Source organism: Mastacembelus armatus, chromosome 17 (assembly GCF_900324485.2).
Source record: "Mastacembelus armatus chromosome 17, fMasArm1.2, whole genome shotgun sequence".
Lineage (NCBI taxonomy): Eukaryota > Metazoa > Chordata > Actinopteri > Synbranchiformes > Mastacembelidae > Mastacembelus > Mastacembelus armatus.
Window position 1 is genome coordinate 18,155,215 of NC_046649.1, and position 21,975 is coordinate 18,177,189.

General features: G+C 38.0%; 3 protein-coding genes across 3 annotated transcripts; 2 read left to right on the forward strand and 1 right to left on the reverse strand.

Moving 5' to 3' along the window:
* Nucleotides 1-158: 158 nt before the first annotated feature.
* On the reverse strand, nucleotides 159-21,904 carry LOC113133927 (excitatory amino acid transporter 1-like). Its single transcript, XM_026312988.2, has 20 exons — nucleotides 21,802-21,904; nucleotides 21,512-21,712; nucleotides 21,196-21,385; nucleotides 20,989-21,110; nucleotides 20,850-20,903; nucleotides 20,493-20,682; nucleotides 20,085-20,206; nucleotides 19,565-19,870; nucleotides 18,883-18,963; nucleotides 11,027-11,126; nucleotides 4,133-4,358; nucleotides 3,849-3,986; nucleotides 3,566-3,773; nucleotides 3,425-3,467; nucleotides 3,274-3,328; nucleotides 2,974-3,148; nucleotides 2,575-2,808; nucleotides 2,291-2,485; nucleotides 2,039-2,173; nucleotides 159-1,776 (listed from the first exon to the last, which is right to left on the reverse strand). The coding sequence occupies exons 11-20, from the start codon at nucleotides 4,329-4,331 to the stop codon at nucleotides 1,656-1,658; spliced, it is 1,503 nt and encodes a 500-aa protein (XP_026168773.1). The 5' UTR covers nucleotides 4,332-4,358; nucleotides 11,027-11,126; nucleotides 18,883-18,963; nucleotides 19,565-19,870; nucleotides 20,085-20,206; nucleotides 20,493-20,682; nucleotides 20,850-20,903; nucleotides 20,989-21,110; nucleotides 21,196-21,385; nucleotides 21,512-21,712; nucleotides 21,802-21,904; the 3' UTR covers nucleotides 159-1,655.
* On the forward strand, nucleotides 5,523-8,900 carry cplx4c (complexin 4c). The gene is made up of 3 exons (XM_026313001.1): nucleotides 5,523-5,721; nucleotides 8,136-8,223; nucleotides 8,436-8,900. Exons 1-3 carry the CDS (start codon nucleotides 5,558-5,560, stop codon nucleotides 8,652-8,654), a joined length of 471 nt encoding a protein of 156 aa, XP_026168786.1. The 5' UTR covers nucleotides 5,523-5,557; the 3' UTR covers nucleotides 8,655-8,900.
* LOC113133931 (retinal homeobox protein Rx2-like) lies at nucleotides 12,640-15,398 on the forward strand. The gene is made up of 3 exons (XM_026312993.1): nucleotides 12,640-12,922; nucleotides 14,418-14,674; nucleotides 14,961-15,398. The coding sequence occupies exons 1-3, from the start codon at nucleotides 12,640-12,642 to the stop codon at nucleotides 15,396-15,398; spliced, it is 978 nt and encodes a 325-aa protein (XP_026168778.1).
* Nucleotides 21,905-21,975: the final 71 nt, after the last annotated feature.

Here is a 21,975-nt window from a genome sequence, read left to right on the forward strand (position 1 = left end):
TACGTCATTAATGCAGAGCCATAGCACTTTTCCTTAACAAAATGCCATTTATGCAAATACACTCACCTTTGTTTTTAACAGTTTTATTATGTATTAAACTTAAAACTATTTAATCACAGCATCAATAAAGTAAAAAAAAAAACAAAACAAAACAAGCAAAAACAAACAAAAAATATAGGTTGTCATAGTGTATATTTTCACATTTTACCTTTAATTTCATAGAATATCTACTTAAAAATCGATATTTACTGTATGTTAATGCTGTCTGATCTGTTCTACCTAAAAGAAAGTTAGAAAAGAACTCTGCTGTCTGAATGCTAACCACAACTAGGAGGAGGAAACACATTACACTTGTCTGTCAATTTCCATATTGATTGATTTTAAAATTCTTGGCATTTGATGTTTTCACAGTCCAACATGCTTCCAGTATTTCTGTCATTTTTCATTTGTTTTATTCCCTTCTTCATAGCTTATATTTGCCTTCCAATGACCATCAAAGGGCTTACTCCAAGTCACTGAAGGATGCCCGGTCCACATTCTATTCAAACCTAATCAATAAAAACACTGTAACTCCAAGCAGCTTTTCTCTACCATAAACTATCTCCTGAAGCCACAGATATCCTTTTCTACTAAAGCCACAGAGGAACGATGCAACAGCTTCATTGACTTTTTCAGATCTAAAGTCAACAACATCCACTCTTCAATGTCTGGCTCCTCCTTTCCGTCTCCACCTACCTACCATTCTTCGTTTGGAAGTTTGCCATCCCTACCATCCCTACCCTACCCTGGATCCTATTCCAACTGCTTTGCTCAAGAAACACACCCTAGGGCCTAGATCCAGAGGTCCTGGCCAACTATAGGCCTATTTCCAACCTCAACTTTTTATCTAAGATCCTGGAGGAGATAGTTGCCTTTCAGTTCCTAAACCATGTCAAACACAACAACCTATTTGATAAATTCCAGTCAGGTTTTCGCTCAGCCCATAGCACTAAATTGCTTTTCTCAGAATGACAAAAGACCTTCTGATGGCAGCTGATGCAGGATCACCATCACTGCTCATTCTCCTTGACCTGATGGCGGACTTTGACACAGTGGACCATACCATCCTTCTGGACCGCCTCCACAACACCGCTGGGCGTCGGGCACTGCTCTGCAGTGGTTCAAGTCCAGGCTACTCCCTGTCTCATGCGGGGTTCCACAGGAGTCAGGTCTTGGGCCCATTCTCTTCATCATGTACATGCTGCCCTGTGGTTGTGTCATCAGCAGAAACGGGATATCCTTCCACTGTTACTCTGATGACACGCAACTGAATATTAAAACTTCTCCAAACCTCTCTGCAGCCCTGTCATGCCTCACCACGTGCCTTGAGGAGGTAAAGGCATTTTATTGATTATTATTGAATTAATTTTAGTCAAAAGTCATCACTTTGCATGGAATTGGATGAAAGATGCTATACAAATATGCTTTTGACTGACTGACATACCCAGTGCATGCATAATCAGACCAAAAACTAAACCAAAAGCAGCGTAGACATAAAGATGCAAAATCTAGACATTCACTAATAACATGAATAATCTTGTCCCAAAACATTATTTCATGGCCAAAGTGTCATAGTCAATGACTTGTCAAAGCCTAGTGGAGCTAGAAGATTTCTTTCACTGACACAAACTTTCTTCTGCAGGTCTGGAGTTCTTTAACTCATGTCTTGACAGATGTTGCACTACACCCACTCCAACACAGTCACCCAGAACGTTGGTGGCAGTCCTTAGACGATCCCTATGAATAAATACAGTGAGGTGTGAGCTTTGATTTGACCACAGCCATTTAAACATTTTAAATTGGGCTATTTAGTGCACATCGGCCATCTTACAAGTGTATTCAATAACTTTAATAACTGGATCACATTTGGATTAATGCCAGTCCAAAACTGAAAGAGTACAATATGTAAGGCATGCACCAGCATGTATCTTCTATTGATGATTGTGAAAATGAGAATGAAAAAAGACAGAGGTCTAAAAGGATATATGTGTTAACTTACAGTATCCAATCAACAATAATAAGCAGTGATACATCTTCAGTGGGCAGTCCAACTGATGGCAACACAATCATCATGGATACCATGCCAGCCTGTGGGATGCCAGCTGAACCAGTACTTACAGCTGTGACAATAAAACTGAACAGGAGAAACAACAACACTTTTACACTATCATACTAGGTACAAGTAAATGCCCCACAGATGTTACACTTAAATAGAAAGTGAAGTAGTAAACTGAATATTTTTCAACCTTACCTGAGGACAATGATTTGACCCAGGCTAAACTCCATGTTATTAATCTGAGCAATGAATAAAGCAGCTACTGCTTCATAAAGTGCTCCTCCATCCATGTTCATTGTGGCCCCAACAGGAAGGATAAAGCGTGTCACTTGTTTGTTCATGCTGTGATTTTCCTCCATGCAGTGGATGGTTACAGGCAGGGTTGCAGAACTGGAAAAAATAACAGGTATAGCACTTGAAGGATGCCCATGGTCCCCTATTATCCATTTGATATTTTTGATATTAAGTCTGTGGCTCACCTGGATGAAGTCCCAAAGGCAGTGGTGATAGCTTGGAGTATACCACTCATAAATCTGTAGGGATTCTTACGTGTGACAATGAAATAGATGAGGGGCAGGGTGAACAAGCTGTGGATTACCAGGCCAGTGATCACAGTGACAGCATACATGGCAACTTCGTGACCTATCTCTCCAATGTCTATCATCTTCACAATCTGTCCTGCCAACAGGAAGAGGATACCCACTGGGGAATACCTGTGATACAGAGATGAGACACAGCACAGCAGAGGAATTGGGAGAAGTTTCTTCTACTGGTCAGTTGAGGGGGACAGGGAGTAAATCATTATATTTAGCTTTTTACTTGTCAGCTAGTGTGATGGTGCATATACATTCAGTTAAATGTTATGTTCTCATGCTTACCAGATGACTATGCTGACAAATTGCATAATGGCTTTATTGAGAGAGTCAAAGAAATCCTTCAGGGGTTTTCCCTCAGTCTCCATATTGCCCAAGATGAGGCCAAAGGCGACACAGAAGACCAAGAGTCCAAAGAAATTTACCCCATTTGAGGTTCCTGGTACTGGTACGGTGACATCTATAGCATGGTCAAATAAGTGGTGACATAATATTTTAACAATAATAATAACGAAAGAATAAAGATTAGCTGGGCAGTGCAAATGCCACATAGTTAAATCACAGAAATAGAAAAATGAATCTCACTGTATTCAGTGCCCTCAGTCATATTGAAGACCCTCCTGGAATAAACTGTTATATACTGGATAAGTAAAAAGTATAAGCCAATGTTAAAGTTGGTAAGTAGGAATGAGTGACAATATAAATAGAAAATCAAATCAGCCATTGTAGACCATACCTTTCTGAAACAGGCCTCCACCAGATTTGAGGGGATCATGTTTCTATAGTCACAAAGGCAGATATGGTGTATTTACTAGTGGCTAAATGCTGATATTATCTGATCTGTATTCTTATTTTATAGAATTATCAACATACACACCTGAGGAGATCCAGAAAGGAATCCACAGGCTGCACAGTCCCTGTTTTGCCACCAGAGGACACTGAGGTGTTCCTGGATGAGTTCCCTGGCTGGATGAGAAGAGCTAAAGCGATGCCTGTGAATGCAGCAGTCATTGTGGTGACCAGGTAATAGCCAAAGGCTCTCATCCCAATTTTCCCATAAGCCTTAGCGTCCACAGATGACATGCCTGGATAAAAAACAGCCCATTGTCATATATAAATATAAACTATTTGATTTGTACATTTGCTGTTGTGGCTCAAACCTGAAATCAGACTGGAAACGATGAGAGGAAGCGCCAACATCTGAAGGATTCTCAATAGTAGTTCTCCAGGAAAGGTTAAATATTGTATATCACTGGGTGACATATTAATGTGTCGCAGTACAAAGCCCAGGCCAATTCCTCAGAGAAACATACACAAGTCAAAGTGTTGCAACTGGTCTTGCACAGCAAAATGGTGGAAAACAATACTTCTAGCATTAAAGACAATTTTTAGGCTGTGTGGGAGAATAAATGTAGTGTAAAAGTGTAGTGTGAAAACTTCTTACCTAAAGCAACAGCGATCATTGTCAGAACAACAAAAGCATTTCTCTTGAGAAAAGCCACAATATTAGAGCCATTCTGAGATGAAGGCACATCAGCTGAAGGCTTATTATATTTGTGGCGCGTTTGGGTTTCCTGGGGTTCTGTAGCTTCTACTGAATCCAACTCATCCAGGTCAGTGGAGCTGGGTTGCATCTCCTCCATTATCAGTCCTTACTACCAGTCAAGGCGCTAGAAACAGAGTAAAGAAATGTTTGGTCTCCACGATAAGAACAAGAAAAAAAAAATGATTAGTTTGAAATGCGGAGTCCAACCACCACAGTAAAAACAGCATGGTCCAATGGGAAGAAAGTCCATTTACTTATTTACTTACTACGTTAAACATCAAACATCAAAGACAATGCTTAATTTGGAGCAAACAGCAAAAAATATAAAATCTTGCAACATAAAATATAAAACTGTCAATCACAACTCATTTCTCTGCTTTGATGTGTGTGTATTTTACAATAACTGAATTCACTTTAAACAGATATGACAGCTGATATGAGTGCTAGAACTATCCATTTGATAAACAACTCATAAAGTTTGGCCACAGAAAAGGAACATAATTTAAACAGATACTCTAATCTTAAGTACTAACTGCCTAAGGCCAAGGTCTGTACTAGTTCTGTGTTAGTTATAGAGATTTTTGGTCGTGGAGGTGTTAAATCCACAGTGCCCCTAGAATACTGACTCTTAGAAAGTCATGGCTGCAGTAGTGGACAGGAGAGCTGATCAGCAAGATTTGCAGGTCCTTGGGTCCCCTTACATCTTTCTCCTAGCAGAAAAATTAAGACATAAATTTAGCTCTGTCATCTACCACAGTAAAATTCTGGATATTTTTCTTTGGGATCAGTGGAAATGAAAACAAATCTGAAGGATCAGATTTATAGATCAAACATATAGAGTATCTTATCTTATCTTATAAGATACATAGACAGTCAACATAGTGTCCTAAGATTAACCTGCTAAAGATAAATCTCTGCGACTGGCAGGTTAAAATTCCATAGTAACCAAAGTTGTAATTTGAGTGCATGCATGATTACTGCATGCATGCACAGTCAAATGTACAGTCTCCTACTGTACATTGTGAGGGTCTACTCTGCTGCATCTTGTTGACAAGACAAAGACTCTCCATCGTCTGTGGGCTGCCAATTATGAGCTAATCTCTTTAGAGGTTTTACTTCAGCCACAAGTTATTGATACAGTCTAATCATCCTGATACTCAATAGCCAAGGTTTCACAGTGAGATGATTGAATAGTGAGCAGCACTGGTTTATAATCAGGTGATTTACACATCAGTATCGGATTTTAACATTATCCTTATTCCATCCACTAGTCCTCGGTTTCCCCTTCCCCTGTTGGACTAAACATCTTATTTGAACTGTTCAATGGCGTTTCTCATGAACCAAATACTGGGTGATAAATTGAAGAGTTTTACTGGAGGAGGTGAAGAAGACAGTAAAGCAGGAGCAGGTGGAAAGGGAACTGCAGAGGCCAAAGGCATGTCCAGGGAGGAGTTTGAAGAGTACCAGAGGCAGCTGGTAGAAGAAAAGTGAGTAAGCGTAGATGCTTATATTTGATCTTAATAGCAAGACTGTCAACAGTGCTAAAAATAATGCAATGACAATAACACTAATGTCTAAACCTGGTGTAGTACAACATATAACCAAATCACAAAAATATATATCTGCATCCTGTGGAGGATATGAAGCAAGGACACATAATCTAGAATCTTAAATAATATATTGAAATATTTTCTGTTGTGCTGTGGAGATTGTGTCAGTGATGCATTTTGATGACAGAACTGTGATATTCTTAGGGCAGTATAATTAATATAATATTTTATAGTGAATTTCTGAACAGAATCCAAAGCACCTGTTAAGAGAAAATATGACCTACATATCCATTAATCAGGGATTAACAGGTATGATTAGAGTTACTTAAGCAGGCTTTCAATTTGGGTTCCTCTCAGAGCCACAGATATAAACACAAACTAAACAAAGCATCTGAGTGGAGTTGAAAGACTCTGGTACACAGCACCATTTTTACTCCCCACATTTGAATGTGGTGCCAGTGACACCCAGTGACACCCAGTGTTGGTAGCACTTTGAAAGAAACAGATGGGTTTGCATTTTGCAGCTATGATTCATGGTTATTACATCCACATTGCCATCTGTGCTCCAAAGTAATAAAAATGATGGAGTTGAGTTTGAAATAATGCAGTAATAAAGTAATAAAATACCATAAAATTGAAAAAAAAAGTATCTTTGTATTTATATCCTAGTTTAAACTGTTTTTACAAAGTAACTAAAATTCATACCACTTGGTGTGTCCAAGTTGTAAACTTTTACAATAAACCTGGTTGGTATGGTTCAAACTCAGCCTGTATTGATAAAATAACTTAAAACAATAACTTATACAAAAGAAGTTGTAAATTCAGTTACAATATGTTGAGTTAATTTGATTAATTACTTAATAGCTGATCAGATGCAAATACTACACCATTATAGAAATCTGTGTGGGTGTGCATTAGGCAGCTTGAGCTTGCTGGCCTGTATGGCTATTGTGATGCGTTTGTGACATCAACAGATGCAAGCAAGGCTTATATGGTAGCTTTAGGTGGAGGTTTATTTCCTTGGGGCTCAAATTAGCCAGAGAAGCAGATTAGGTTCTATCTGTAAGAACTCGTCAGGGCTCAGTTTCAAGAGGCCACCATTAAACATGTCTCTTAGCCAGTGTGTTTTAAAACAACAATTATTTAATCACCTTACCATCTCAAGTAAGTCTGATGTGTTAGCTATCTATTAAGTAAAAGGGCAAATTATAATGGGGTTAAAGTCTCATTGTCCATGTGGGAGTGTGGCCGTCTGTGTAAGATGTCATATCATGTTATTTTTCCTATATTCAAGTGGCACAGGATGATCAATAAAGTATTTTTCTAAGGTTAAATTAGGGAAAATTTACTTGAATTCAGGCTATGGCCTGCATCTGGTTGGACATAAGTGTTCATGTGTCATCAGAACAAGTAAAACAAAAATCTGGGGCTCAGATTCAGTAAATCCTCAAAGTGCCAGAATTGCTTAATTACAGACATTCTTAAACATCTCAGAGAGTTTGCATTTCTGATATAGCACAAAATGGTATTTCAGCCCATGCTGGGGTTTTCATTAGATATAGGTGGCACAGCAGTGGAAGAGAGTAAGATTAAGATGTGCAGGTCTGGCCAAGACATCAAGTAACCACAGATCTGTGCTAAGCTGCAGCTTTCAATGCATGTAATCTTACTGAAACAGGGTCAGCACCTGGGCAGACCACCCTTAAATAGATATAGGTTAAATCTTGTACCAATCTGGAAACTGCCCTACAGTACCAATAATGACATTTACGGTAGTTAATTTATAACTACACATGTACATCTGGACTGAGGAGGTGCATACGTTTTAGTGTTCTAAATCACACTCAAGAATGATGTTTTTATGTACCTTTATGTACAAATTAAGCTGCAGTGTGTCAAATCTGAAAGCGTTAGTGGCATCTAGTGATGCAACGTTTTGAGCACCCCCATTCCCATTTCTAGGCTTGAGGGAAGGTAGGGTGTCAGTCACTTTTAGAACAACATGTGATTCCCGTCTAGAGTCAGTGTCTAGTTAGTCCATTCTGAGCTACTGTAGAAACATGGTGGTGCAACATGGTTGCCTCCATAAAGGACACCCGCTCACTATTAAGATTTAAAAGGCTCATTCTAAGATTAAGAAAATCCAATGGTTGGTGTTTTTCCTTATTACACACCAATGACAACATGTTTATGAATACTGTATTCCATTTCTATTAAATAGATTTCTCTAAATACTACACATTGAACCTTTAAGTAGCAGTTCTTGTATTACAATTACGACTCCAAATATTTTGCTGTGGGACATTTAGTTTTTGTGATTGATGGTCTTACTTACAGTGTGTCTTCTGCAGGATTCAGCGTGACAAGGACTTTGCCACAAGAAAGGCTGAGAGAGCCAACCTAAGAGTGGCTCTGAGAGATAAATACAGACTTCCAGATGTAAGAGCCACTCACTATCAGACTACAATTGAGTGCACGCATAAGTTTTTGTCATGTCAGTAGATATTTTTATATTTAGTTTCTGAAAGAATGAAATAAATTGGTGTTCATAGTCTATTGTAAAATGCCTCATGAACATCAAGATCATCCAGAAAATGGTCTCAAAATCACTCTGAATGTTCATGTCTTATGTCTTATGTCTTCTGTCACAGAGTGCTCAAGATACAGCAATAGTTCAAATGGCTGGAGATGACATTGACCTTCCAGTGGACCTCGCAAAAATGGTAGATGAAGATGAAGAAGAGGAGGAGACCAATGAATCGTTTCTTAAGAAACTTCAAAACATGGATGTGGATACACTAAAAACCAAAGCCCAGGCCACAGTGACAGAGATGAAGCAGACTGCAGAGGAAAAGTGTATTCTTATGTAATTGCCATTTGTTAAATATTGTGTATGGGCACAATATCCAGGCTTCTAAAATGTGGTCACATGAAATGTGAGGGCAGACCATGCAATTTCTGTGTGCATTTAACAGCAAGATCTATCCTTCCCTTTGTGAAGGCATTACAGTTCCCTTCTCTACCACATGTGATTAGGATGCTTCCTAAAAGTAATTTAAAAACTCACTGGTTTACTGACAGCGGCATTATTGATGTGACCTTTAAAAATATTAAATAAACAGGCTCTAAAGGAAGTGATCTTTTCTGTGACGGCTATTTTAAAACAGGTTAAAGAGGTTAAATCAGACTTTAAGTGAGGAACCATTAAACATTCTGAAGGGTAAGGAAGGTCCTAATCTGGATGAGTAGTGGTGCTATTGTTACAAACCAAGAGATTAACATGAAAGTACCTGAATGTTCTAAAGACTTCTTGTCCTGCAACTAATGACTTAGTCTGCATCATTTAAAAACCAAATAAATAGGACACATTGTTTCATCTAGGATTTACCCTGATACCTACTTATTCTCTCTGTTATTTGACAGTAAAATTAGATTACCTGTTTTTAAAGATAATGGACAGAAAAATATATATTTTCTGACTTCTATAGTTATGTGAGATATCTTTAAAATGTTACAATTATAAAATAAATTCATTTTAAACACATTTCAAAATTAACTTTAGTCATTCAAAGTAAAAAAAGTGATGTCATTAACACTCTCCCAACATGATCACATGTGTTGAAGATGCCACAGTCAACTTTTCCTTCACGTTTCAGCTTGTGCAGATCACAGGCTAAGTCTCTCAGCATTTTACCCTCCCTTTCCATCATCTGCCTGTCATCTGCCTGCTGCTCACCATCCCCCTTTCCCCCTGTAAGCTGACACAGCGCCTTTAAACATTAGCTGCTTTCTTCCTAATAGGATCTAAGGGGCTTAAATTGTCATTTGATAAAACTAAGGAGCTTGATAGCTATGCTGCACCCTCTTAACTAATTTGTACTCAATTAGGATAATGGGGAAACAAGCAAAGAGGGACAGCTTTAATATATTAATGTGATAAAATGATTATCAATTTCCCTTGCCTATGACTTGGGTCATGTAAGGATCATCTAGCAAGTGTCATATAGACATCACCATTAAAGAATTGGACCAAATAACACAGCGCATCACGAATATTTGAATTGAAGGCAGCTTAAATTTAACAGTATCAGCTTTTAACATACCAGTTATTGTATATTTCCTCCAGTTTAAAGAGGTAGTACTATAACAAGTGCTGAAAATGCCAGCTGACATTTTAATATATAAAATATGTAACACTGTTAAGATTCAGTGTATTTTTCAATTAAAAAAAAACCTTGCTTTAAATTTCTTATCAGCTGGATGGTCTGTATCACTCAGAATGAATCTTCTTACCTGCATCACCAATGAGTGAGACTTATCATCCACATCAACACTGACTAGCTAATGGTATCAGCTTACTCATTAAATTAATTTTGAATTTCTTTTGCCTTGCTCAATATCATTTTGAAACCCTGAATAAATATATTTAGCATGAGAGAGCAAAACATACAAACCAAACTAAAACTCAATTCTTTATTGTCACCATATGGTAGCAACCTGCTTTGCTCTAAATCTCTACAGCAAGGGCTTCTTTAGGTTTTGCTGTCAGTCCTTTGGGTAAAAGTAATGGGCTCTGCAGTATCTCCTTTCCTGGAAAACAACCCTGATAACCAAGAAAAACTGTCCAGACAAAGCTACTTAACCCACAGCCATTGTGCTCACAGAAGGCATTGGCAATGAAGCCTAGTGTTGACAGATGGCTTTAAACTTGTTACCATTTAAAAGTCCTCAGCTGCTTAAGGCATGTGTCAATCGTGAAAACAAGTGTGAAGTTTCTGTATATTTTCCTGACTCCGAGAAGATGGTCTATCTGGAATTTCCCTTTGGTGGTTACAAAGCTAATCTTATCCATGGATAAAAGACCCTCACTAGGGTTGTTAATATTGTACATGTGAAAGGGTACATTTTTATTAACCACTTAATATACATTATGCTATAATAATGGAGGGGTAATAATAGTATGCTTAGGTAGATAGTAAGTCAGTATGCTTATGAGGTCTTGAGATTTCTTGAAAATATCTTTTAAGACAGTCTGCATATCTGAAAAGTTTCTGTTTCATATTAAATACATACATGTCGTCACAACAAGATACTTTCTGCACCACTTTTCTATATTGGATTTTGTATTTGGCGTGTAAAGAACTCCTAAATATATCCACAGAAAGGAGGAGTGAGGTCAGAGGAAATCTCTAGTTAAGTCTTTATGCTCATTAAAGATGGGATTGATCTCTGCAACACCTACTGTAGCTGCCACAGCTTTTGTTCTGCCAGCTGGCAAGAGAGAAATGTGCAGGCTGCAAAATACGAAGTCGATGATGCCCAAAGCCAAATTCTTCTGTGACCTATCAGAGGCAGAGCAAAAGGGTTATTAGTCTAACAGACCATGTTATTTCACATATGCAAACAAAATGTTTCTTAGTCATTGTCTCACCTAAAACATTTTAAAAAGGCCTGGGTTCAACATTAGTCTTGTCCACTAATTGCTCATATTTGAAACAATTGGGTTAAATAACAAATTAACCCTTTTTACTTTGCTTCTTTGGTACTTTTTGGTATATGCAATGTCTATTACTATTGGACAGTACATCTTATGTTTTATACTGTTTGTAATGACTTTAATAAAACACAGCTTATTTTTCAATATTTTTTCAGTGTAATCAAATAAGCTTTAAGTGTTTCACTTCTTCATTTTATTTATTTTATTTTTGAAATCTTCCATTCCCCAAAACAACTGTTCTCATAAACCTTGAACCACCTCATTAAGTGAAGCAATTAATGGAGTCTTTGCAGTGTGTGGCCATTCAAGTTAGAAGTCCATCTTTGTGTCTTTCCTCCCTTAAATTGTCTATAATGAAGGGATTAGTGAAAACTCTCAGTACAAACCATTATCTTACAGACAATAGATTTTTTTGAAAGAAAAGTTTTGGCTTTATTAGTCAAGGTCTCCCTCTGTGGTCTGAATGCAGGACACATTTGGAGCAATTACTTGACCAGAAAACAACTGTCAGTCACTCTTAAAGGGGAAGGATTCCAATTAATAAACCTCTTAAACCCTTTGGTTTTACTACCATTACTCCGCAAGCCTTAGTGTCTTGTGTGGTTAAGGAGAGTTTTGTCAGCACAAAAGGACATTACATGTGCTTGCTCACTTGTGTGTGGGGGATTTTAAGGACTTAACTGGGAGTAGTAAGTGCCTACAGTAGATATGTTAGTGCGAGTTGTCTACTTATGGACTACAGAGATCCCATGTGCGCAACATAGCCTGTGGTAGTAACCTGAAAGAAGGTAAGATTACTTAATGTACTTCCTTAATATGCATTCTGCCTTAAATCAAATTAAATGCATATGCAGGTATGTCTTCAAACATCCCAAGGTTTAGAATGTATAAACAAATAGAGATCACTTTAAACTAAGAATATTCACTGATCCAACATAACAGCAATGATTCCCTTCTCAAATTTTCCTGCCTTTGTTCTTTTCTTTCTTTGTTTGTCAATAACACAATGTTCATGACTGTATTATCAACAGTCATCAAAATCATAGAAATTATATTAGAATTTGTGAAATTTGCTGTGGTAGAAAACCACAAATTCATTGAAGATATTCATACAACTTCATAAACTTTTTCCATTCCTTTGCAGATAAAAATGTGAATTTATTCTGCTTTTGTGGAAACAAGACATTGCACCTGCCTGAAGTGATCCTGTAAGGATACGACCCTCACACTTGACATTAATCTGCCCTGTTGCACATGAGAAAAACGGCTTTGTATAAAAGCTGCATTGCCTTATCACACTTGGGAGCATTTGGATTTTTTTCTGCCAAGAAATAGAGAAAGTGTCGCTAAGGGCTCGGATGCATTTATCAATGGATACTCTGGGAATAGTGGATGACAGTTGCCTGGACAACTATGACATGACAAAAGGGGCTGGTTCGGGTAGTGGAGGCAGGGTCCACAGTATTGATGTCATACTGGGATTCACTAAAGACCAGGACCCTTTGCTCCATTCAGTAGGAGATGATGACAGCCAAAAAACCAACGGAGAGACCCCACAGCACCCTGAAAAGCAGGTCGCATCAGACCCCTATGGGCACCTTCCAGAACTTAGGGACAGCTCTCAACAGTCTTCCTACCACGGTGAGTCTTTTCAGCAGATAAAGGTTGTTGGGCTCAAAAATTACTACATTGTTCCAGGAATTAGTTCAGGTCTTTAACCAAGTGGAATCAGTATTGTCTCTTACACAATATTGTCATTTCTAATCATGCATCAACAAATATCATTCTTCCCTATTTGTTTCACAAAGAAATATGGATTAGAATCAAGTTACTTTTACTGTCCCATACAATGGTTTAAAATGAGACAAAACAAAACTTGACAATATATCTGCACTTTTATATAAAAATGGAAATAAAATAAGTTATTGTACATAACTTTACATAGAATTATTTAGAAATTACATAGAAATTTTATTTAGTCAAACATATTTGTTGTCTTTGGAAACTTTGGGATGTTGAGCAAATTTAAAATAATGTTATACAGATTCTAGCATCTTCTCCAGACTGGTATATGCATAACATCTGAATAAAGAACTGTCATAATAAATATACTTTATTACAACGAACAGTTCATCCTAGATGTACAGTAAATGTACAGTTTCAAAACAAAGGTTTTACTCTTTGGCAGCCTTATTCCAAACCAATAACCCAATATGGTCTATGGCTGTTTATTTGGAAAGTGTAGAAGCCCACAAGTTCCTTGTTAGATTAGTCGAGGCAGGGACTTGCAGGTTTAACTGCTAGCATCTGTTACTATAGGATTACTGCAAGGGAAGAATTCAGTGAAAGACATGATGTCATTTAGACCTGCCAAACCCCTGGGGCTCACAATCCCTCAAGAGGGTCATCAGACATTAAGCTGTTTTATTGCAACGAGAAGAGTTAAGATTTTACTTTTCTTCTTTTCCTTTCGGCTGCTCCCTTCAGGGGACGCCACAGCGAGTCATCTGCCTCCATTTAACCCTATCCTCTGTATCCTCCTCACCCACACCAACTATCCTCATGTCCTCCTTCACCACATCCAAGAACCTCCTCTTTGGTCTTCCTCTAGGCCTCCTTCCTGGCAGCTCTAACCTCAGCATCCTTTTACCAGTGTAGTTAAGATTTTACTTTTGTTCACTGTTTTCTTCTAGTAACAAATACACAAAACTTCCTAAACTGATGGACTCCTTGGCTGAGAGGTGTGGTTTCCCTACATCTTTGAAATCCTTAATTGCTCATTTAGCTCCACCTTGTTCTGTCCTCACATTCTAGGCTTAGCCAAACAAGATCTGTCAAGATGGTAGTGCTGCCAACATTTAAGAACTGCTTACTGCCTTGATACCAGTTGCATGCCAGTTGATTGTTAAATGTTACATTCATTCTGATAAGTGTTCATGGATATACATTCTGACACACTACTTAAATACTACTTTATAATTACAAAGTCTCTGTGCATTAGTTATTAAAGAAAAAGCCTTTGGCAGTTAGACAAAACACTCTTCTTTGCTCTGCTATGACTAATGCCAGACATCTAAAAAACAAACAAAAAACCCAAATCTCACCAAAACTATCCTCTACTCTCTATTTTTTTTAGAATCTGACCTTTTCTCTGGTGATAAGTGTGATGGAGAAACAAGTGATATACAGAAAGAAGTGGATGTTGTTGAGGGGTCTCCGGAGACCATAAAGGAGGAAGAGCACACTAAAAAGAAACATAGAAGAAACCGTACCACATTTACCACGTATCAGCTTCATGAGCTGGAACGAGCCTTTGAGAAGTCCCACTACCCAGATGTCTACAGTCGTGAAGAGCTGGCAATGAAGGTCAACCTGCCTGAGGTTCGAGTTCAGGTATAAACTATGAAATACTGTAACATCTTTTTTGCACCTAGCTCCAAAAGAAGCTGTCCACTCCTGGGACAAACACAGATTAACTTACAGTACAACATCCAAAACCATTTCACTGCAGATATTGATGATGAAATGAAACTGTGAACACCAAAATAAATAGTTTATGACCATCTAGCTAACACAATCTTTGCAATGTTTTGCATTTTTCTAAAAGTATGATTCTTGTATTGTGCCCCAGTACCTTCACCCCACTCCATTCTCACCTTTTTCATGTCTTTTTCCCTAGGTGTGGTTTCAGAATCGAAGGGCTAAATGGAGACGGCAAGAAAAAATGGACACCAGCACCATGAAGCTACATGATTCCACAATGCTATCCTTTAATCGCCCCCCTTTGCCTACCAGTGTGGGCCCAGTGGCCAACCCAATGCCCCTAGATCCCTGGCTTACTTCGTCCATCTCCAGTGCCCCACCTGTTCATACCATCCCAGGGTTCATGAACTCACCACAGGGCCTGCAGCCTGCCTATCCAAGCCACAGCTTCCTCAACACCACATCTGGCATGGTTCAAGGCATGCAGCCAATAGGCCCACCTCCCTACCAGTGTCCTCCCAGCTTCAATGATAAATATCCAATGGAGGACGACAGAAGTTCCAGCATTGCAGCACTCAGGATGAAGGCCAAAGAGCACATTCAGTCAATGGATAAAACCTGGCAGCACATGTGACCTAATGAGATGCTGTGGAAAAATTCTTGAGCTGCTCCGGTTAATGTTTACAAACTTTGTTTCACTGACACTAATAAGTAACTTCCTATAATGTTTTTTAAATTGTTCCAAATGCAGCATGGTGGCTGAGTGGTTAGCACTGTTCCCTCACAGCAAGAAGGTCATGGGTTTGTAACCCAGCCTTTCTGTGTGGAGTTTGCATGTTCTCCCTGTGCTTGTGTGGGTTTTCTCCAGGTACTCTGGTTTCCTCCCACAGTCCAAAAACATGTATGTCAGGTTGCCCTAAATTGCCCATAGGAGTGAGGGTGAGTGTGCGTGCTTGTATGGACTCTATGTGGCCCTGTGATGGACTGGTGACGTGTCCAGGGTGTACCCCTGCCTTTCACCCAAAGAGAGCTGGGATAGACTCCAGCAGATCCCTGTGACCCAGGTTAAGGAATAAGTGGGTATAGAAAATGGATGGATGGATGAAAAACTGATCTGTTTAGATCAAAACATCTGGGCATAGACTCTTGAAGAAGAGAAAATCTTCAGCATTAATATTTTTATGATTTTATATATTTTTAATTAATTTCATACAGTACTGACAAACTAATAACAGTATAGTATATGAGTGGCTAAGTAGAGTCATGTGCTCAGTTACTTTATAAAAATAATGGTATGGATATCTGAAAATTCAAATACACATGAATGGCAAAAGCGATGTTTGTCCTAGGAAAAATGTCACTGTAGATTCTGAAATAACAGGTGAGGGTAGGAGGAATGTCACAGTGGCTGGTCTTTTTGATTAAGAAGGATTTAATTAGAGATATCTGCAAAACATATCTAGTCATATATATATAGAATATCAGGTGTTTCAAGTAGCAATAGAACCTTGAAATGAACCAATCCAATACAGCAGGTATACTCAGTTTGGCTTGATTGCAGTAGGGTCAGCAGGCACAGAGCAAACCTATACTTATACCTGCATAGTACATAAATATATATGAGGAATTATATGAGGAGTTGATTAATCAAAGGAATAATATGTAGAATATTTAATTACTAAAATGACTGATAGCTGCAGCCCCAATTTAATAATGAAAACTGCCTTTGGAGAGTGTTTGAATCCTGATGGGGGAGGTCATAGGAAGTCACAGAGCATAATCGGACTCAGAGCCTAATTTAAATAGACAAGCATAGCTCTTAACACCTAATTACTGCTTTTAAAGCGATTAACCTCAGATTCTCAGCCATAGACAGAATGCCCTCAGATACCCCTGAAAAACCCTCGTCAAAATCTGATTAACTTTGCCCCTCCCCTCAAACTTGTTCATTTATACTGTTTGTAATGTATAGATACAGCACTACATATCATTGCTGTTTTGTATTATGCCTTATTATGTTTTCATCTTCATCCTTATTGGTAAAGGATGCTTGTTACTGTTGATAAAATATTCACTTAAGTCAAATTGATTTACAATACCTTATCTCTCAAAATAACACACTTTAATTTAACTATTGGACCACAACTAGTAGGCAATGGAGCTGCACTGAAGATTCTCAGAGATACGGTCAAGTTGATATTGGGTGTCTGTTTTCTACTGCATGTGCATTCAGTATGTGTGCATTAAATTCATGCAGCAGTGTACTGGGTTAGCAAAGAAATATTTTACAGTTAGAATTTCTTCTGTGGCTCTTGAAAAAAAAATCTGCAACTTTCATGGACGCATTCTTTCCTCTTGTTATCAAAAACAATGTATCATTAAGGTCCTGTTATAAATACCTCACAATAGGTGCTCAAAAATGCTCTGAAACAAATCTACTTTTCATCGGTTATTGACTGTGGAAACCATAATGAAATGTAAGAAAGTGTTATGATCTACATAACTTTCATTTTAGAAACTGCAGCATCCATATGTCATTTTCACGTTGTGTATTTTGTTAGACTTCCTGTTGGCAACAGGAAGGCCAAGGCCAAGGGAAAACTTCTTTGTACTCAATATTTGTGTGGATGTTCATTATTTTTCATCAGTTCTCAATATCATGTAATTTATTTATTTATTTATTTTTTTAGCACTTTCAAGTTTTTAGAATGACATTAAATATCAATGTGCATAAAATTACAGTAGCACTGCTGCAGAGGAACACTGACTGTCAATGTTGTTTTTCTTTCCACACATCCATTAGTGAGCCACCAATATAACACAGTAGTACCATTAACAAGGTCTGATGTACAATATGCCACATAAGCTATGATGAGCTGGCCTGATGGAGGCCTGTTGTGTTCATCCAGGCCTGTGGAGGTTTGCCAGACTGTTCGGCAGATAAAGCTCCACTCCATCAGGCCCAACCAAGGGTGTCAGTGGGCCTCACCTGCAGAAGCCACAGGCTCAAGGCTCAACCTTTAATAGCTTAACTGCCAAGTTTATTTTTGAATGAAGGCTTGTGTTTTGTATCTAAATATATATTATTTGTATAGTATAGTTTGGTAGGCAACCTAAACTTAATTTTTCATTTTGTGTGACATAACTATCTTTTTAAAGCTGATATCAATCAGATGCATTTGCCAGAATTTCTATCTATAGTAAAATAGATTTAGAGGCTGGAGTAGGAAACAGCAAAACAATTGTGTGTACAACTGTGTTCAGATTCTGTAAGACAGTGGTTCCCAAACTTATTCTGCAAGGCCCCTCCTTTTAAAATAAGACTATTTTTGCACTGTCCCTTTTATAGTAATTTCCACATGAAAACTGTTGTTTAGACACCTAAAATTAACTTAAAACTAACCAGTTGTTTCCACATGAAAACTGTTGTTTAGACACCTAAAATTAACTTTTTACTAATTTAACTGTTTACTCATACACATATGAACAGCATGCACCAGCACAAATATTAATGGCTGAATTCTGCTCTCATTGTATTGAGTAGAATTCACTCTCTGCAACCTACACTATATTTCCAAAAGTATTCGCTCACCTGCCTTGACTCGCATATGAATTTATGACATCCCATTCCTAATCCATAGGGTTCAATACAACGTCGGTCCACCCTTTGCAGCTATAACAGCTTCAACTCTTCTGGGAAGGCTGTCCATCACAGTTCCACGCTGGAATTCACTGAGCTCCTGTGAGTGACCCATTCTTTCACAAATGTTTGTAAAAACAGTCTGCATGCCTAGGTGCTTGATTTTATACACCTGTGGCCATGGAAGTGACTGGAACACCTGATTCTGATTATTTAGATGGGTGAGCGAGTACATTTGGCAATGTAGTGTATGTTAAACTTACCTGACTAATAATTGCTCAACTAACCCTAGCAATAACTTTAGAAACCATAATAAGTACTAAATGTACTCAGGGAAAAGCAGACTGAAAAAACAAGGTTACTTTTAATAGTTAATTGGCAAGTGATGCATACATTAAAAAAAAAAATCTATCCCATGCTCTTCCAACATTAATTCTACAGGCTGTGATAAGTCCTTGGCCTCTCCAACATGAGTTACCTGCATTTTGGTGCTGAGTCGCTGGTTATTTTCATCTTCTGGGTTGTTGGCTCCAGCTTTATAAGTATTTCTACACTTGTCCTGTATGCAAAATAAGCATAAACATCATCATGTTATACATTTCCTGTAATTCTTTTGCATGTGATTTTTAAAAGGGTACGGTACACATGGGTTACATGCACATGTGGTGTAACTCTGCGTCATGCAAGCAAGTGCATAATATTGGAAGTACATGTAAATGTATGTTTGATTATATCAAACAGTAGTGTCATTATCTGCAATGCACCTTACCTGCCTTCTGAATTCCAATACAACTCATCCTCATCCAGAACATCACTGACAAGCCTTTCTCACTGGTTTTTCAATTTTACAATTAACATGTAAACAATGCAGAGGTCACTCACACTAGCTGCCTATATAGTGATTCCCTACATTTTGAATTACTGTAAATGCGTAAAAGGGCAAAAGAAAACATTACGTTACACTATATCACTGGAAGAGTTTGTCAACGAGTAGAACACTGTAAATGGTACATGTATAACTTATGTTTTTGTTATAATTCTTCAATTTCACACTGCTACATAACAGTATATATAATAGCATCTTACAGGCATTTGACATATGCTACGGAAGCACTTATTTTCCCTTTGATAATTTTATTGATTCGAGAACAATATTACACCTTTATGAGGACGTGTATCTCTTTATTTAATGTCACAGAGAAGGGCAACTCCACGTAAAATCCAGTGGTCTGGTGACTCAGGAGTAGGCAACACCACAGATGTGATATAATTCAGGTCTGTGCGCCTTGGTTTCTTGTAGATGGGACAGACAGAGTTTAGGATCCACTGGGGAAGTGGAGTTGATGGCAAACGTGAATGACCGGCAAGGGTGTGAAAAGCACTTTGGGAGAGGACTCGACAAGACGGGTGTTCTTCCTGTCCCAACCAGCACCATCCAGGTACAGACCATAAACATAAACTCCTGCCTGTTGAGTAAAAGTGGTGACTGATAAAACAGTGCTTGTTTCATAATAGAATAAACATCAATTTCATTTGTTTTACATTAAAGACAAAGAAGATACAATTGTAACTACAATTGCAACATCCAACAAAGTTCATCACTGATGTTAGTGTGAGGTAAATTTGAGATTTATGTAATTCGTTGGAGTTTTGCTGGAATTTTTATGCTTTTTGACTCACAGTAGGGGCGGCTGTGATCTCCTCCTTTGCCAGCTTCAGTACTTTGTTACGCAGGGTAACTGTGTCCAGAACCCAGCCTTTATTTGCCCTTGTTACTTCTTGTCTCATAGCTGTTAGGAACCCTAAATAATATTCCAAGGAATACATTGTCAGCATACAGTAGATTTAAATCAGCAAATCAAATCAACTCATAGTGACATTTGTTTGTCTTTATTTTAACACAATTTACCAGCAAAAAAACTAAACATATGTCAATAAATTGTAATGAATTTGTTAATTTTCTTGATGACAAACATAGTGTCTGTTCTATTCATTCTATCTACTGGTGGAAGATAAAAAAACAAACAAAAAAAAAAAAAACCTTCATACCTCTAAAAATACCTCACCCTATAAAAATCTGGTATCTACCTTGAGGGTTGAAGAAGCCTGTCATCCAAAAGGTTTTGGGTCTTCCTTCAAACACCCAGCCGTGGAACTGTTTGTTTCTTTCTAGAAGCTCAGTGAACCAAAAACCCAGAGTGGATGACTTCCAGGAGATTTTCCTCCACAGGTTGGGCACACGAGCATCAAATATATTGTCCAGGGCATCTCGAAGATTCTAGGAGTCAAGTATAAATTACTAGTTTTACAGTATTTTAAACCTTGAATGCAATAATTCAGTGAACAGTAATTGTGATAAATGTTAGAAATGAATTGCAAACATCTACCAAATACAGTAAAGCACTGGTGTTTTATAGGAACATTTGGACACAACTGTAATCTGACCTCGCTCATTATGATCGTGCCATCAATCGCCAGCTTCAGGTCATTCTGAGCCACCTACAAAATATGTCAGTAGCAACAGCCTGCAAGCAAATGTTTTTTTAGAGGATTGAAATGTATGATCCATGGAGCATACTCTGACCTGGGTTATGATGTTAGAGAACTCTTTCAGTTTGCTGAGTTCCACCAAATTTAGCCATACCATATCCAGGATCCAACCGAATGGCTTTGGGGGGCATGTCTTTAGGTCAAGAGCTGCACCACCTGTTCGTTCCATTCAAAGATGTTATGTTTTACAAGACCATATAACAAAAAGCTGATTGAAAGTAAGGATTGAAGATTATCTTACCTTAATTAGAATATGAAATTGGTTATGATCTATTTTGTTATTCTGTAAATCAATCTTGAGGGCCAACAAAAGCGTGAAGATGAACTTGTCGTTTTCATAAAGGCCTCTCACAGTGTATATGAACACTTCATACGTCAGATATTCAATGATATTTGCAATTCGCTTCCGAGTTTTAAAAGATTTTTCAGACCTGCAAAAGCATAATCATGATGGTGATATTAGTAAACAACATGAAAAACCAAAAATGTGTACAACAAGGTGTTCCAGTGGTAAACAATGGTTCATACTTCTTAAAGCATTTATTAAGAAACCATACCTGGCCAGTGACAGGTCAAAGAGTTTGAGGAACTGACCCAGGGAGGTCTGGTACATGACGTTGACCAGGCTCATCTCTGTGAGAAGGAAGTACAGGATGGCGCCTCGCGAGGCAACAGGGTGATATTCACTTTGAGCTATATTGATCATTAGTTAGTTGTACTCAGAATGCCAATCATGGAGTCATCATCAACCAAGGACCCTTTAACCACCAAAAGAGAAAGTTTTTTTTTTTTTTTAAAGAAAAATATTTACAGTTAGAGAATGAACCTACACCACTAACTGTTGTACCTTTTATGCTGCTGAGCTTGTACAGCAGGTTGTCTTCCAACTCCAGCATCTTTCGCTTATTGACAGTTACATCCTCAATTAGCTTCAATCTTTCTGCCTCTAGTTCCTGTTAAAATAATTTAAATTACCTTTTGTGCAACTAAATTGACATGCAGTCCAAGGCACCACCACTAT

Bases quoted from the DNA above. Each gene is read 5' to 3' on its own strand.
- LOC113133927 (XM_026312988.2), bottom strand. From the start codon at position 4,331: ATGGAGGAGATGCAACCCAGCTCCACTGACCTGGATGAGTTGGATTCA. The intron at 2,809-2,973 runs GTAAGCATGAGA...TCTGTATCACAG, and splicing joins TTTGTCAGCATAGTCATCTG to GTATTCCCCAGTGGGTATCC. The intron at 1,777-2,038 runs GTAAGTTAACAC...ATTTATTCATAG, and splicing joins ATTATTGTTGATTGGATACT to GGATCGTCTAAGGACTGCCA.
- LOC113133931 (XM_026312993.1), top strand. From the start codon at position 12,640: ATGCATTTATCAATGGATACTCTGGGAATAGTGGATGACAGTTGCCTG. The intron at 12,923-14,417 runs GTGAGTCTTTTC...TATTTTTTTTAG, and splicing joins TCAACAGTCTTCCTACCACG to AATCTGACCTTTTCTCTGGT. The intron at 14,675-14,960 runs GTATAAACTATG...CTTTTTCCCTAG, and splicing joins TGCCTGAGGTTCGAGTTCAG to GTGTGGTTTCAGAATCGAAG.
- cplx4c (XM_026313001.1), top strand. From the start codon at position 5,558: ATGGCGTTTCTCATGAACCAAATACTGGGTGATAAATTGAAGAGTTTT. The intron at 5,722-8,135 runs GTGAGTAAGCGT...TGTCTTCTGCAG, and splicing joins AGGCAGCTGGTAGAAGAAAA to GATTCAGCGTGACAAGGACT. The intron at 8,224-8,435 runs GTAAGAGCCACT...CTTCTGTCACAG, and splicing joins ATAAATACAGACTTCCAGAT to AGTGCTCAAGATACAGCAAT.